At 38.1% G+C, this 12,131-nt stretch overlaps 1 protein-coding gene across 6 annotated transcripts in view; it reads right to left on the reverse strand.

Moving 5' to 3' along the window:
* The window catches only part of RNF180 (ring finger protein 180), a 170,062-nt gene that overhangs the window by 127,843 nt on the left and 30,088 nt on the right, over positions 1-12,131 (reverse strand). For all 6 annotated transcript variants that reach the window (XM_045847704.1, XM_045847706.1, XM_045847708.1 and 3 more), the window contains one exon: positions 521-655. In XM_045847704.1, coding sequence (XP_045703660.1) covers positions 521-655 — 135 coding nt within the window. The remainder of the gene's footprint in view (positions 1-520; positions 656-12,131) is intronic.

Raw genomic sequence — 12,131 nt, forward strand, 5'->3', positions numbered from 1 at the left:
CTGCTCTTGGGGAGGTTCAGGGATTTTATTTTTGTTGTTTAAAAAACATTTATTTTTTACCAGGACAACCAGTTAAACAATTTTGAATATTACTCAATGCTCCTATTGACTTTTCAATTATATTTGAACTTTCTCTTTTAGGACCATATTGAATACAAAAAAATACAATATAATAGGTTTTCCATTTCTTAATAGAATATTTAATTTAATTGTGTGGTGATGACTATGGTTCACTCATGATAGGGATAAAAATATGAACTATTATTACCTTGAACTTCTATCTATGATATTACACCTAAAACTTTAAGGTCATGTTAATGGCAGCAGCTGAAGGTAAAATTAATTGTAAGTGTGGAAGGTGGGATGCCTTCTGATCAGCACTTTGAAATGTTTCCAGGGAGTCAAGTAAAATGAGGTGAAAGCTGTGTCCAGTGTGGAGGGAAAGGAGTGCGTGCATGCATGGGTGTGCACACAGCATTCCTGTACTGGGAAACCAATGATTCGAGTTAGCAGTGCCTACCTTAAGCACTTGGTTCTCAAGATATTTCATGAAACAACCAGAAGTTGCTATGCATTTTCTACATTTCCAACAATGAAGAATATTTATTTCTTCTTTATTACAACTTTTAGTTATCACTTCTTTACTTCTTTTCATCTGTGGGAAAATAAAGTTAGTGTTAGAATGTTAAATGGTGTCACATTAAACTTGATTTTGTAAACCCTTTGTACAGCACTAGCTACATGTGGAGAAGGAAGAGAATTATTTACTATTTGTTGAGGTACCTACTGGTTACCAGGTATTAGGTTAGGAGAACTCTATAAACAATGTCTGGGATTGAAAATTCCATTTAATTATTATGATGATGCATTATGTTAGTAACTACCAGCTTATTTTATGTTTGCAGGATATTTTATGTCTGTTTCCATCTGTTACTGAAAGAGGGAAAAGGCCACCTCTGAAGAGTGAAGTAAGTTATTACACTGGCTTTAAAAGAGTCATAATAAAGAAATGTAAATATTCCTATAAGCAGGATGTTTTAAATAGCCACACCATTAACTTTTAAATACAACAGGACTTATTGAGTTGTGGTTTATGTTCTGAAAATTGAAACTTACTTTAAATTGATGGCAAAAAATTCCTTATACTGAATGCAATCATTTCTCTTGCATATGTTGGTCAGTGAAACAGCTAACTGTGCTACGTTTGGAAGTATGTGTACTCAAACAAATAAACTTAGAGAAGAGCCCTCCCAATTTTATAGTCTGATACATTATATAAAAAATGTGATTTAGACCAATTTATGAAAACAGTTTCACACTAATAAGAATTATAAAATAGATGCAGTGTGTTTAATAACTGGTGTGGTAACTCTTCAGTATAAAGAAAGGAAATGTTCATTTATTCAGCTACCCACAAGTCTACTGCCTTGTTCCTGAGCCACATTTCCTCGTTTGTTAGCTCTTTCATTTTTCACTCATTCAACAAACACTTACTGAGAGCTAACCGTGAACTACACGATGAGTCAAACTCTGGTGGCGCAAAGATGAATCAACCTTATTTTCTGTCACAGAAGTGCTCACTCTGCTATGGGATCAACAGTTTTCTGCCTCAGCTCATTAGAATCACTTAGGAAACTTTAAAAAATAGTGACTCCTAGAAAATTTGACTTATTCTGAGATGAGGAGAAAGGTAGAAATGGGTCCTATAAGAAAGTTCCCCAGGTAATTCTTAAAGCAACAGCTATAAGGACTATAAGAGAGAGAGAGGGGGAACATCAGTGGACCTTAACCACATAAAGGAAAGTTTTAAGGAACTCTGCCAGAGAGAGCACAGCATGCCCCTGTCGCAGCCGATCCAACTCTGTCATTCAGGTACCTCGGCAGCAGTTGTCTCCACCAACATTCTCTGAACCCACCTTAGCCCAGCTGTCCAACTATTGAAACTTTGTCCTCAATGCTTATCAATAATATCTTAATTTGAAAAATGTCCTGACCTCCTCTGGATCAGTTTGAAGCCGCCTCCTTTACTTAACTTCGTTAGCACTCCTTTCGCCTCTGCATTTCCTTAGCATCTTCTATCCTCACGTCCCTTTTATCCACCAGTGGTTCTTCGCCAGGAGTAGGTACTGCAGGGAGGGGTCTATCAGAACCCATGATGGACAGACCCCATTATCTGCCTATGATCTCCCCTTCCCTGACATCCACATACATCCCTGCATTTCTACCCATCCCAAGACTTTTCTAGGCCCCCTTGTGGTGCGAGCACGTAGGTAGAAAAGGACCTGTAGGTGATTTTAATAGCTCTTCACTACAAATCATTGAAAATTATACTTGGTGTGACAACTGTTTTATTTTATTTAAAAAATCTGAAGTATATATTAAGTAATGTCCCTCCCACCTTACCGCCCCCCCCCCATAACTGTCATCCGGCTGAGTTTGTCTCTCTTTTGCTTGTTAGTTCAGTTTGTTCATTAGATCCTGTATATGAGTGAAATTATATAATTGTCTTCCTCTGACTGATTTCACTTAGCATAGTCTTCTCCAGGTCCATCCAATGCAAAGGGTAGAATTTTTCTTTTTTTTTTATGGTGAAGTGCTATTCCACTGTGTAAATGTCCCATAGTTGTTTTATCTGCTCACCTACTAATGGATACTTGGGCTGCTTCCTTATCTCAGAAATAGTAAATAATATTGCAATGAAAATATGGATGTTTATGTTCTTTCAAATTAGTGTTTTGGGATCCTTCAGATACACAGGAGATCCAAGATGGTGGAGGAGTAAGTGGAAGCTACACTAATGTCCTCCCAGGATCAATCAGGAATTACAACTAAATTAAAGAAATACCATCCTGAAAAGCCAACTGAACACTAGCTGGAGAGAAGCCTTACAACAGAGGACACACAGAAGAAACCACTTCACTACAATGAGACCGGCAGGGGGTGCAGAGGAGGCACAAGAGGGCTGGCCGGGGCCCTAGAGGCAGCTGCTGTTGCTGATGTCTGGAGGGATATTTCAGTCGCCTGGGGGATTCCTCCTGAAAAGTGTATGGTCTAAAACCCAAGCTGGGCTCTCCAGCATAGAGCATCAAAAAGGAAACCCAATAACATTTGGCTTTGAAATCAACAGGGTTTGTACCAGGGAGAGATGCTGGAGATGCACAGAGCCTCTTAAAGGGCTGATGCACAAAATTTCATTTGTAGCCACTTGGGCTCTGACAGGAAGGGGCAGAGTGGACCAGAGATTCATGAGGAGTCTGGTGCTAGTGGCTCTGGGGAAAGAGCTGAAGGAACAGCTGCCAGGATCCCTGTGCTGTCATTCCCCATACTGTAGAAGCTGTCTTTCTTGTACAGAGCACTACCCTCCAAGTGCCATTACCCTGAGGGAAAGCACTAGTCCCACCCACAGGAATCCCTCTTGCCCCCCTGTGGAGCTTAAGCCGTATTGCTGAGTGTAGCTGGAAGCTATATCAGTGATTAAACCTAATAGTAAATATGAATCTCTGGGAGCTCTGAGACTTTAGCTGACCCTTTAGCTGGACCAGTGGGCCCAGCACTGGTAAAAGCTGGCTTTGGTGACCAATCTGGTCCTTTCTGTACCTACCCAAGCACAGAAGAGGAAGCCTCAAGCTGTGGATTGCTGATAGCTCCAAAAAGGTTACCCAGGGCCAGTCATAGGCAGCATCTGACATATGTCTGCACCAGAGTCTTTGAAGATCTGTCTAATACATAGAAGCAAAAACAAAGACACAGCCAAAATAGGAAGAAAAAGAAAAAGGACACAAGTGAAAGAATAAGGGAATCCTCTAGAAGAAGAACTAAATGAAAGCAATTTATCAGATATAGAGTTTAATGATTATAAAGATACTCAACAGCATGAAAAGAAGGCATAGAAACCATAAAAATGGGCCAGTCATCAGTAAAGTATGAGATAGCTGAAATAAAGAATACACTGGAAGAAACAAACAGTAGGTTAGATGAAGCAGAGGACCAAATCAGTGATTTAGAAGACAAGATAGGAAAAAATGCCCAAGCAGAGCAGCAAAAAGGAAAAAAAAAATTTAAAAATGAGGAGAGGTTAAGAAAACTTTGGAACAACATGAATCATAACAACATCCACATCATGGGAATACCAGAAGGAGAAGAGAATGAGCAAGGGATCGAGAACCTATTTGAAGAAATAATGACTGAAAACTTTCCTGATCTGGTGAAGGAAAAACACATACAAGTCCAGAAATCACAGAGTCCTAAACAATTTGGACCCAAAGAGGTCTACACTGAGACACATCATAATCAAAATGGCAAAAGTTAAAGACAAGGAGAGAATCTGAAAAGCCGCAAGAGAAAGCAGTTAGTTACCTACAAGGGAGCTCCAAATAGTGCCATCTGATTTCTCAACAGAAACATTTTAAGCCAAAATTGACTGGCATTAAATATTCAAGGTGATGAAAAGCAAGGACCTACAACCAAGGTTATTTTACCCAGCAAGACTATCATTTAAAATTGAAGGAGAAATAAGGAGCTTCCCAAACAAGAAAAAGCTATAGGAGTTTGTTAACACCAAACCAGTACTATAACAAATGTTAAAGGGCTTGCTATAAGAAGAAGAGGAAAAAAAAAAGAGGATGTAGTTAAAAATAAAATGGCAATACATATGTATCTATCAATAATCACCTTAAATGTAAGTGGTTTAATGTTCTAACCAAAAGATGTAGGCTAGCTAACTGGACAAGAAAACAAGACCCATCTTAGATCAAAACATACACAAGACTAAAAGTAAAGGGATGGAAAAAGATAGTTCATGGAAATGGAAAGGAAAGAAAAACTGGGGTAGCAATACTTATATCCAACAAAACAGACTTTAAACCAAGGCTATAGTAAGAGACAAAGTAGGACACTACATAATGGTAAAGGGAACAATCCCAAAATAGGACATAACACTGTAAACATTTATGTGCCTAACACAGGAACACCTAAATATGTAAAATGTTGGGAACTGACCTGCCTGGTTTCAGAAGCTGTAACCCCTGCCAAGGCTAAGGCTGAGGGAGCTTAAGCCAGCAAGGAAACAAAAGCTTATCTCCCTGGCAGGAGCACTGTTTCTGCTCCTTTTACTTCATCCATGACTAGCCCCCAATGCTTGGTTGGTTAGCCAAAGACAGGAAAGATTCCCCAAGGAGGGCATGACCTAAGACAGGCATGATCACGTGGAAGGTCCCCAAGGAAGGACTTTGCGGGGTACAGCAAAAGAGCGTGATGGACCCCCTCGGCTTTGACATAGCCTGAGTTCTCATTCTGTCTGCGAGAAATCTCCTAATCTCCTGGCTGCCTTACTTCCCTTGCTCCACCTGAGCCTGAAAAAATGACAGAAGGTGGTGCAGCCCTGTGCTGGAAAGGGTGGGTTCCCCGGGAGATCAGGCCTAAGAAAGAATATGTAAAATCCTGTGAAACCTGCTTTGTTTAGAATGCTCTCAATGAAATGATAAGGGTCCAAGGAAGAAGTAAGTTTGTTCCTCAAAGTTTTACAGCTCTTTAGCTATCTGACCCTGACTCAAAATAGGCCCTCAGAGTTCTTTGTTATCTATTGTTTGATCCTTACTGCAGGACAATAATTAATGAGCTTTATCTGTATTCCTGTGCAAATGAACCAAATAAAAGCTCATTGAGGAACAGGTTCCTGGCCCTTTTCCTTTGAGAGATTGGCCACCTTTTCTCCCCAAGCAGATCATGTCTTGGTAGACTTATTCTCATCTGTGGCAGACATTGGGCGGGGGGGGCTGCAGTTGGAGCCCCCCCAACAGTAAAACAAACCTTGATGGACATAAAGGGAGAGATCAATAGTAATAGAGTCATACTCGGGGATGTTAACATCCCACTGAGTTCAACAGATAGATCTTCCAGACAGAAAATCATCAAGGAGACAGCAGTCTTAAATGACACACTAGATCAAATGGGTTTAATTGATATCTTCAGAGCATTTCACCCCATAGCAGCAGAATATACACACTTTTCAAGTGCATATGGAACATTTTCTAGGATATACCACAAGTTAGGACACGAAACAAGTCTCAGTAAATTTAAGGAGATTGAAATCATATCAAGGATCTTCTCTGACCACAATGCAATGAAACTAGAAATCAACTGATGTGACAACTACTTTATATAAAGGATTTTTTAAATCTATAAATCTAGTTTTGATCTTGTTCCAAAGCTCTAGACCAGTATTTTCACTTCCAGGTGTTAAATGTTCATCTCTAAATGACTCTCCTTTTCAGGGCCTTTCTACTGCCTCTTCACTTTCTCTAGATTTGTGATACACTACATGACAGCCACTTGTTATATATGTTATTGAACACATATTAATTTCACATTGAAATATTTTAAATAAACAGAATTAAGTAAAATATGTTGTAAAAATTAATTTCACACTCTTTACTTTTTTAATGTGGCTATTACAATTTCTAAAATTACATGTATGACTTCTATTATACTCCTTCAGACAGCACCTTTCTAGGCTTCCTGGCCCCAGGTCTTTGTGTGGTTGGTTTCCTTCTCATTATTCAGATGTCAGCTCAAATTCATCTCCTGCTAGTATGGTGTAAGGAGCACCAGAGAGTTTATTGAAATGTAGGTCACAGGGCCACATTCACAGCAATTCTAATTCAAAGTTTCTAGGGTAGGAATCTGCATATTAACAAGCACATTAGGTGATTCTGTTACAGGTGATCTGAAGACCATGCTTTGAGAAACACCAATTTACCAAATCTAGTCTGAGCTCCTTACTATGTCAAAAAAATGTCCTTTAGGTAGCACAAGGGACACTTGTGATGGAATGGTTCTCTATCTGATTGTGGTGATGCTCATGTGGAACTATACATGAGATAAAATTACACAGAACTAAATACACACACAAATTAATGCATTAACTGTTGAAATCTGAATAAAGTTGATGGTATAAAGGGTATACAGGGTGTTTCTGAGAATCCATAATTCACAACTGAATCTACAACCATCTCAAAGTAAAAGTTTAAGAAAAGCTTTTATCACACACACTAAAAACTCAAAACCTTAGAATCATATTATTTTTACCAATTAACTGTCCTGACCATTTGTATAATCCTCTATACCCTTTCCCTATATTTCTGGCTGAATAATCTTGTTTACCTCTTGCTATGACAATTTCACAAAAATTTTTCATAAAAAGAATAAAAAGATCAGTCTTTCCTCTTATCGAAATAATTGCCCTTTAAAACCTGACTCCAAACTGGTGCAAGTCTTGGTGTCCGCTCCAAAAACATACCACCCCAACCCTATGCAGATCCATGCCCGGTTCCCTGAAGATGCCTTTTTCTGCTTTTCCTTTTTCAAATTTGCTGCTCTCTTTTCCTGTATTATCACTTTCTTTTCTCTGACTTTATGTTAAGAAATTTTTTCCATCCTCTGCGGATGAGCTCAAGTTTCTCTTCTATAGATGCTTCCCAGGAAGAACAATTATTCCCCATTCTGTGATCCACAGTACTTCGAACACACCTGTGCAGTAGTGCTGGTCATGTTGCTGTATTACACTTATCTGTGTGTATTTATGTTTTATTGATTTAACTGTGAGCTCCTAAAGCACCATATTGTATTCAAATCTGTATTCTTAACAGTCAAATATGGTATCTGGAACCAGTAAAAGATACTCAACAAATGTTTGTTGTAATCAAATGAACAAGATCTGGCAGAGAGCTCAGCTTACAGTCTTTTTCCAATACTGAGTGTTAACTAAGTCTGGTCAACTAGTGGGACAAACAAAATAGAAGTCCTTTTGCAAAGGACCTGAGGCATTCAAGTGAAGAAATAAGCTATGCTTTTACATAACTGAGCTTGAAAGGAGAACTAGAGGTTACCCAAAAGTGATATATTTATAGGAGAGCTGAGGTGGCTTCTGTTTGGGTGGCCTATCAAAAGAAGACGTCAAATGTGGTGAGGAACCCTACTACAAAATGGTAGCCTTTGAGTGGAACACAGCATGGCTGTTGGATGGTAACTCAAGTCCATCCCCAACTCAGCACCCAAAACACAAGCATGAATTTCAGGAAGACAGAGAATGGTATAAGTAAATAACTGAACAGTCTGTTTTCTGATGCTTTTTGAATTGTTTTGTAAACAATTTTGGGTGGCATACACCACACAGCCCTAACACTCTGAGGACATGGGGTCAGCAATTGCAGAACTGATATAATTCATATGACTGAAGTGGAACTTAAAGACTAAAAAAGTCTATGAAATTCAGGTATAATAGTTCTTTGCTTTTCTCCCAAATCCTATTCCTCATCTCTTACTCCAGTTCTAACAAGACCAGATACTTGCATTTTTCTAAGATGGAGTGCTCCCCTTGTACCCCAGTTCCTCCAACTTAAGTCATAGTCTTTGTTATGGTAACCTCATCTCCTGTCCCATGCATGGTCTCTTGGACCACACTAGCTACTAATATCTGCATGATGTCCTCCATATCACCTGCTCATAGATTCCCTCTTGCTAACCTCACTACCTATCCTAATGTTCCTGTCCTTTTCTGATATTTCCTCAATGCACTGGCCTTTCAGAAAGTAATGCTTTGCTGAGTTATGCATATCTCCCAAGTATTGATACATTTCATATTTCATTACAGATTATCAAAAAAGCCACATTTGTTAATATCATCCCCAACCTCAGTAAAACTTTTCTTTAATTATTGGGCAATAATCTAGTTTACAGTGGTAGATACACATTTTCTAAAGTGCTAATTTTTGTTTAAAGCTCAGATTTTATCACTTATAACAAATACTGATAAAAAGCCACATCTGAAGAACCATAGTTTGTCAATGACCCCAGTAAAAAAGCCGTGCTATGGAAGGTAGACAGTTCAGCCCTCCACTGAAACAACTAACGAGGGCTCTGCCTCAAGGCTACCAACTGCCCTGAGTGCACTGCAGGAAATGCTTTATGCCTCCTCCCATTTTTTTCACACAGAATGTTAAAAAGGTATTCATTTAAGAGTGAAGATATAATAAAATCAATAATAGTGCTTCAATAAATAGTTGGGTTTTTTTAACTGCATGTGTATGGCAGTAAAGACTCAAATGGTTACTAGTACACTTTGTCACCACTGCCTTGATCCTGCTCAGGGACCAGCAGTTCTACTCACTGTTGCTTTTGCATTATTAATGAAAATGTTAACACAGTAAAAAGAAAAAAGGCAAATAACATCTTAGTATTACCAAGAAAAGAGTCTGAGCTGATTCTCTGGAGGTCCTGGAGATACCCGGGGCCATGACCCACATGCTGAGAACTGCCACTTGATGCAGAGCAGCTGTCCCAAAAGTACTGACTACGAAAATCTTATTTTCTAACAAATATGCTTTAAAATATTTAAGAGTAGATGAGTCCATATGGAGAAATATATTTATAACAAATTTGGTTGAATTATAACCTTCATAAAGAAGTTTCATTTATTCATCTACTTTTTGCTATTTACCACATTTTCTGGTAAAACACCAGCATTTGTCATAGATCTAAGTCTACACTCCTGAGTCTCCAAATTTGCTTACCTCCTTCTTTGTTATTCAAGGATATACATGAGATACAGTGAAGAAAGTCATAGATTATTAAAATTAACCTAACATTAGAAAACAAGAATAAGCCAAAATAAGTTGAAAAATTGAAAAGAATTGAAATATTTTGTCCAATACCCATAAGAAATAGGGAGGGGCCCAGGCAAAAATTACATAACTGGCAAATTTTACCAATCCTTTAAGAAATGAGTAGTCTTTGTAACTTATATAACTGTCATCCAGAAAATATAGCAGAAAGACTAGCTCCACAAATATAACCTTGATTTATTAATTAGACAAGGAGATATAAAACTAGGCAAGGAGAGTATAAAAATTATATACCAGTATATTCATAAACATAGATACTAAAATTCTAAATGAAATATTAGCCAACCGATCCCATCAGTGAATTAAAAGAAAAATATATTCTGACCAAATAAAATCATTTCCAGGAATTCAAGGTGGTTCAAAATGGGGAAAATAACCCAAACCTACTCAACATATTCAGCAAACTAGAAGATTAAAAGAAAAAACACATGACCATCTTAAAAGATACAAAACAAAATTTTTGATAAACTCTAACACTTATGCATGAATTTAAAACAAAAATACATCACATCCTAGAAGTAAATTTCCTTAACCTGATAAAGAGGGAGCTACTAAAAACTGCAGCAATTGTAATACTTGATGGTGAAAGGTTAAAAGCATGTTTAACCACGGAAATCAGGAAGAAGAAAAAGAGGATGGCGACACTCACTATCTTCTGTGTTATTCAACTGTGTACCAGAACTACTATCTAACACAGTGGAAGTAAGTAACAGGTATAAGGACTGGAAAGAGTTAATAAGTGAAAAAGAAATCAAGTGCCTGTTATAAGACATGACACTAATTTTCTTTTTTGGGCTGCAGATGTTTCTATCTTCTTAGAATTATATAAATCACAATATTAGCAAATCTGTTTCCTGATACTTGGAGAAAACATGTATGGATAAACAATACATCACATTACACACACCTCTGTGGTATAGGTGTGTGATATTTGATGTATTTATTCCCTTACCACATTGCTTACTCTGTTGACTTTCATCTCAGCCACATCACTTTCACTTACTTTGTATATACAACTTTCATACATTGGCATCTGTATTTGTTTTCAAATGTTTAAATTCAACTTTTGGACTTTCTATACTGAGAGCATTACAAATAAGCAAAGATACCCTAGCCCCAATATGTACATTTCTCACTAGTTTACATGGTGAGTATGAAATCATGGAAAATATTTTCTCACATTGTTACCCTTGTTTTTTTTTAAATAAGACCTTTAAAATTTATTTCCAGACAGAGGAGAAGGGAAGGAGAAAGAGAGGGAGAGAAACATCAGTGTGTAGTTGCCTCTTGCACACCCCCCCACTGGGGACCTGTCCCACAACCCAGGGATGTGCCCCAACTGGGAACCAAAACAGTAACCATTTGGTTTACAGGCCCACACTCAATCCACTGAACCACACCAGCCAGGGCTGTTACCCTTATTTGAAGGAGATAGGTTGCTCAAAGAAATTTGCTAGATACAATGTTAAACGAAGGAAAGAAGCTAATGTGGTACTTGGTAAGTTTCTGTGATACTAGTAATACACACTACTAAATTCTAATGTACTTAGTTCCTCAGTCTGGGTACTCATTATATGGGAATGCTCACTTTGTGAGAATTCATCAAGCTGTATACTTGTGATCTCTTTGTTTTCTCTACGTATCTTTTTAAGTTATAGATTTTTTAAAAAGATTTTACTTATTTTTAAAGAGAGGGGAAGGGAGAAAGACAGGGAAACATCAATGTGTGGTTTCCCCTCGTGTGCCCCCCACTGGTGACCTGGCCTGCAACCCAGGCATGTGTGTTCTGACTGGGAATTGAACCAGCAACCCTTTGCTTGGCTGTCCGGTGCTCAATCCACTGAGCCACACCAGCCAGGGCTATACGTATCTTATTTCAATATAAAAATTACTTTAAAAGCTTGCAGTGTGAAAAGCTTTAGAGTTAGTCTTTTTGTGTGTTTCTGTGCCCCACCCCTCTCACCAATATAACTACAAGCTTGTCTCTGAGAACAGTGGAGAAAGAACTCTCAATATGAAGCAATGTCTACAGTGACAATTTTCATCATCTGGTCCTGGATATAAGATTAGTTTGCCATGATAGGTGGAAGTCAAGGAATTCCAATGGGACAAGGGGTCAGAGGTGTATTTTCGTACCTCTGCCTATAAAGGGATTGCCAATTATCAAGGAAAAATTGGAGGATGGAGATGTGGGAATGTGTCCCTACTGCTCTCTCAGTACAAAAGTGACATAATCACTTTCACCACCAAATAAATGGTTAAATGTTGATGAAGACTTTTGGAATTCAAATCTTGAATACTCAGAGTGGGCCAAGATAGAAAAATTGAACATAAAGTAAACCTCTCACATACAGACTGTAAACAAAAATCTGGAGATACCTTTTCAAAGAATTTTAAGGAGAATTTATTCAGGTAACGATGTGCAAACTGGGAAATGTAGTCCTTGGTATT

The sequence above is a fragment of the Phyllostomus hastatus genome, unplaced genomic scaffold (genome assembly GCF_019186645.2).
Source record: "Phyllostomus hastatus isolate PE091 unplaced genomic scaffold, TTU_PhHast_1.1 phas_contig_58, whole genome shotgun sequence".
In the NCBI taxonomy this organism is placed as follows: Eukaryota; Metazoa; Chordata; class Mammalia; order Chiroptera; family Phyllostomidae; genus Phyllostomus; species Phyllostomus hastatus.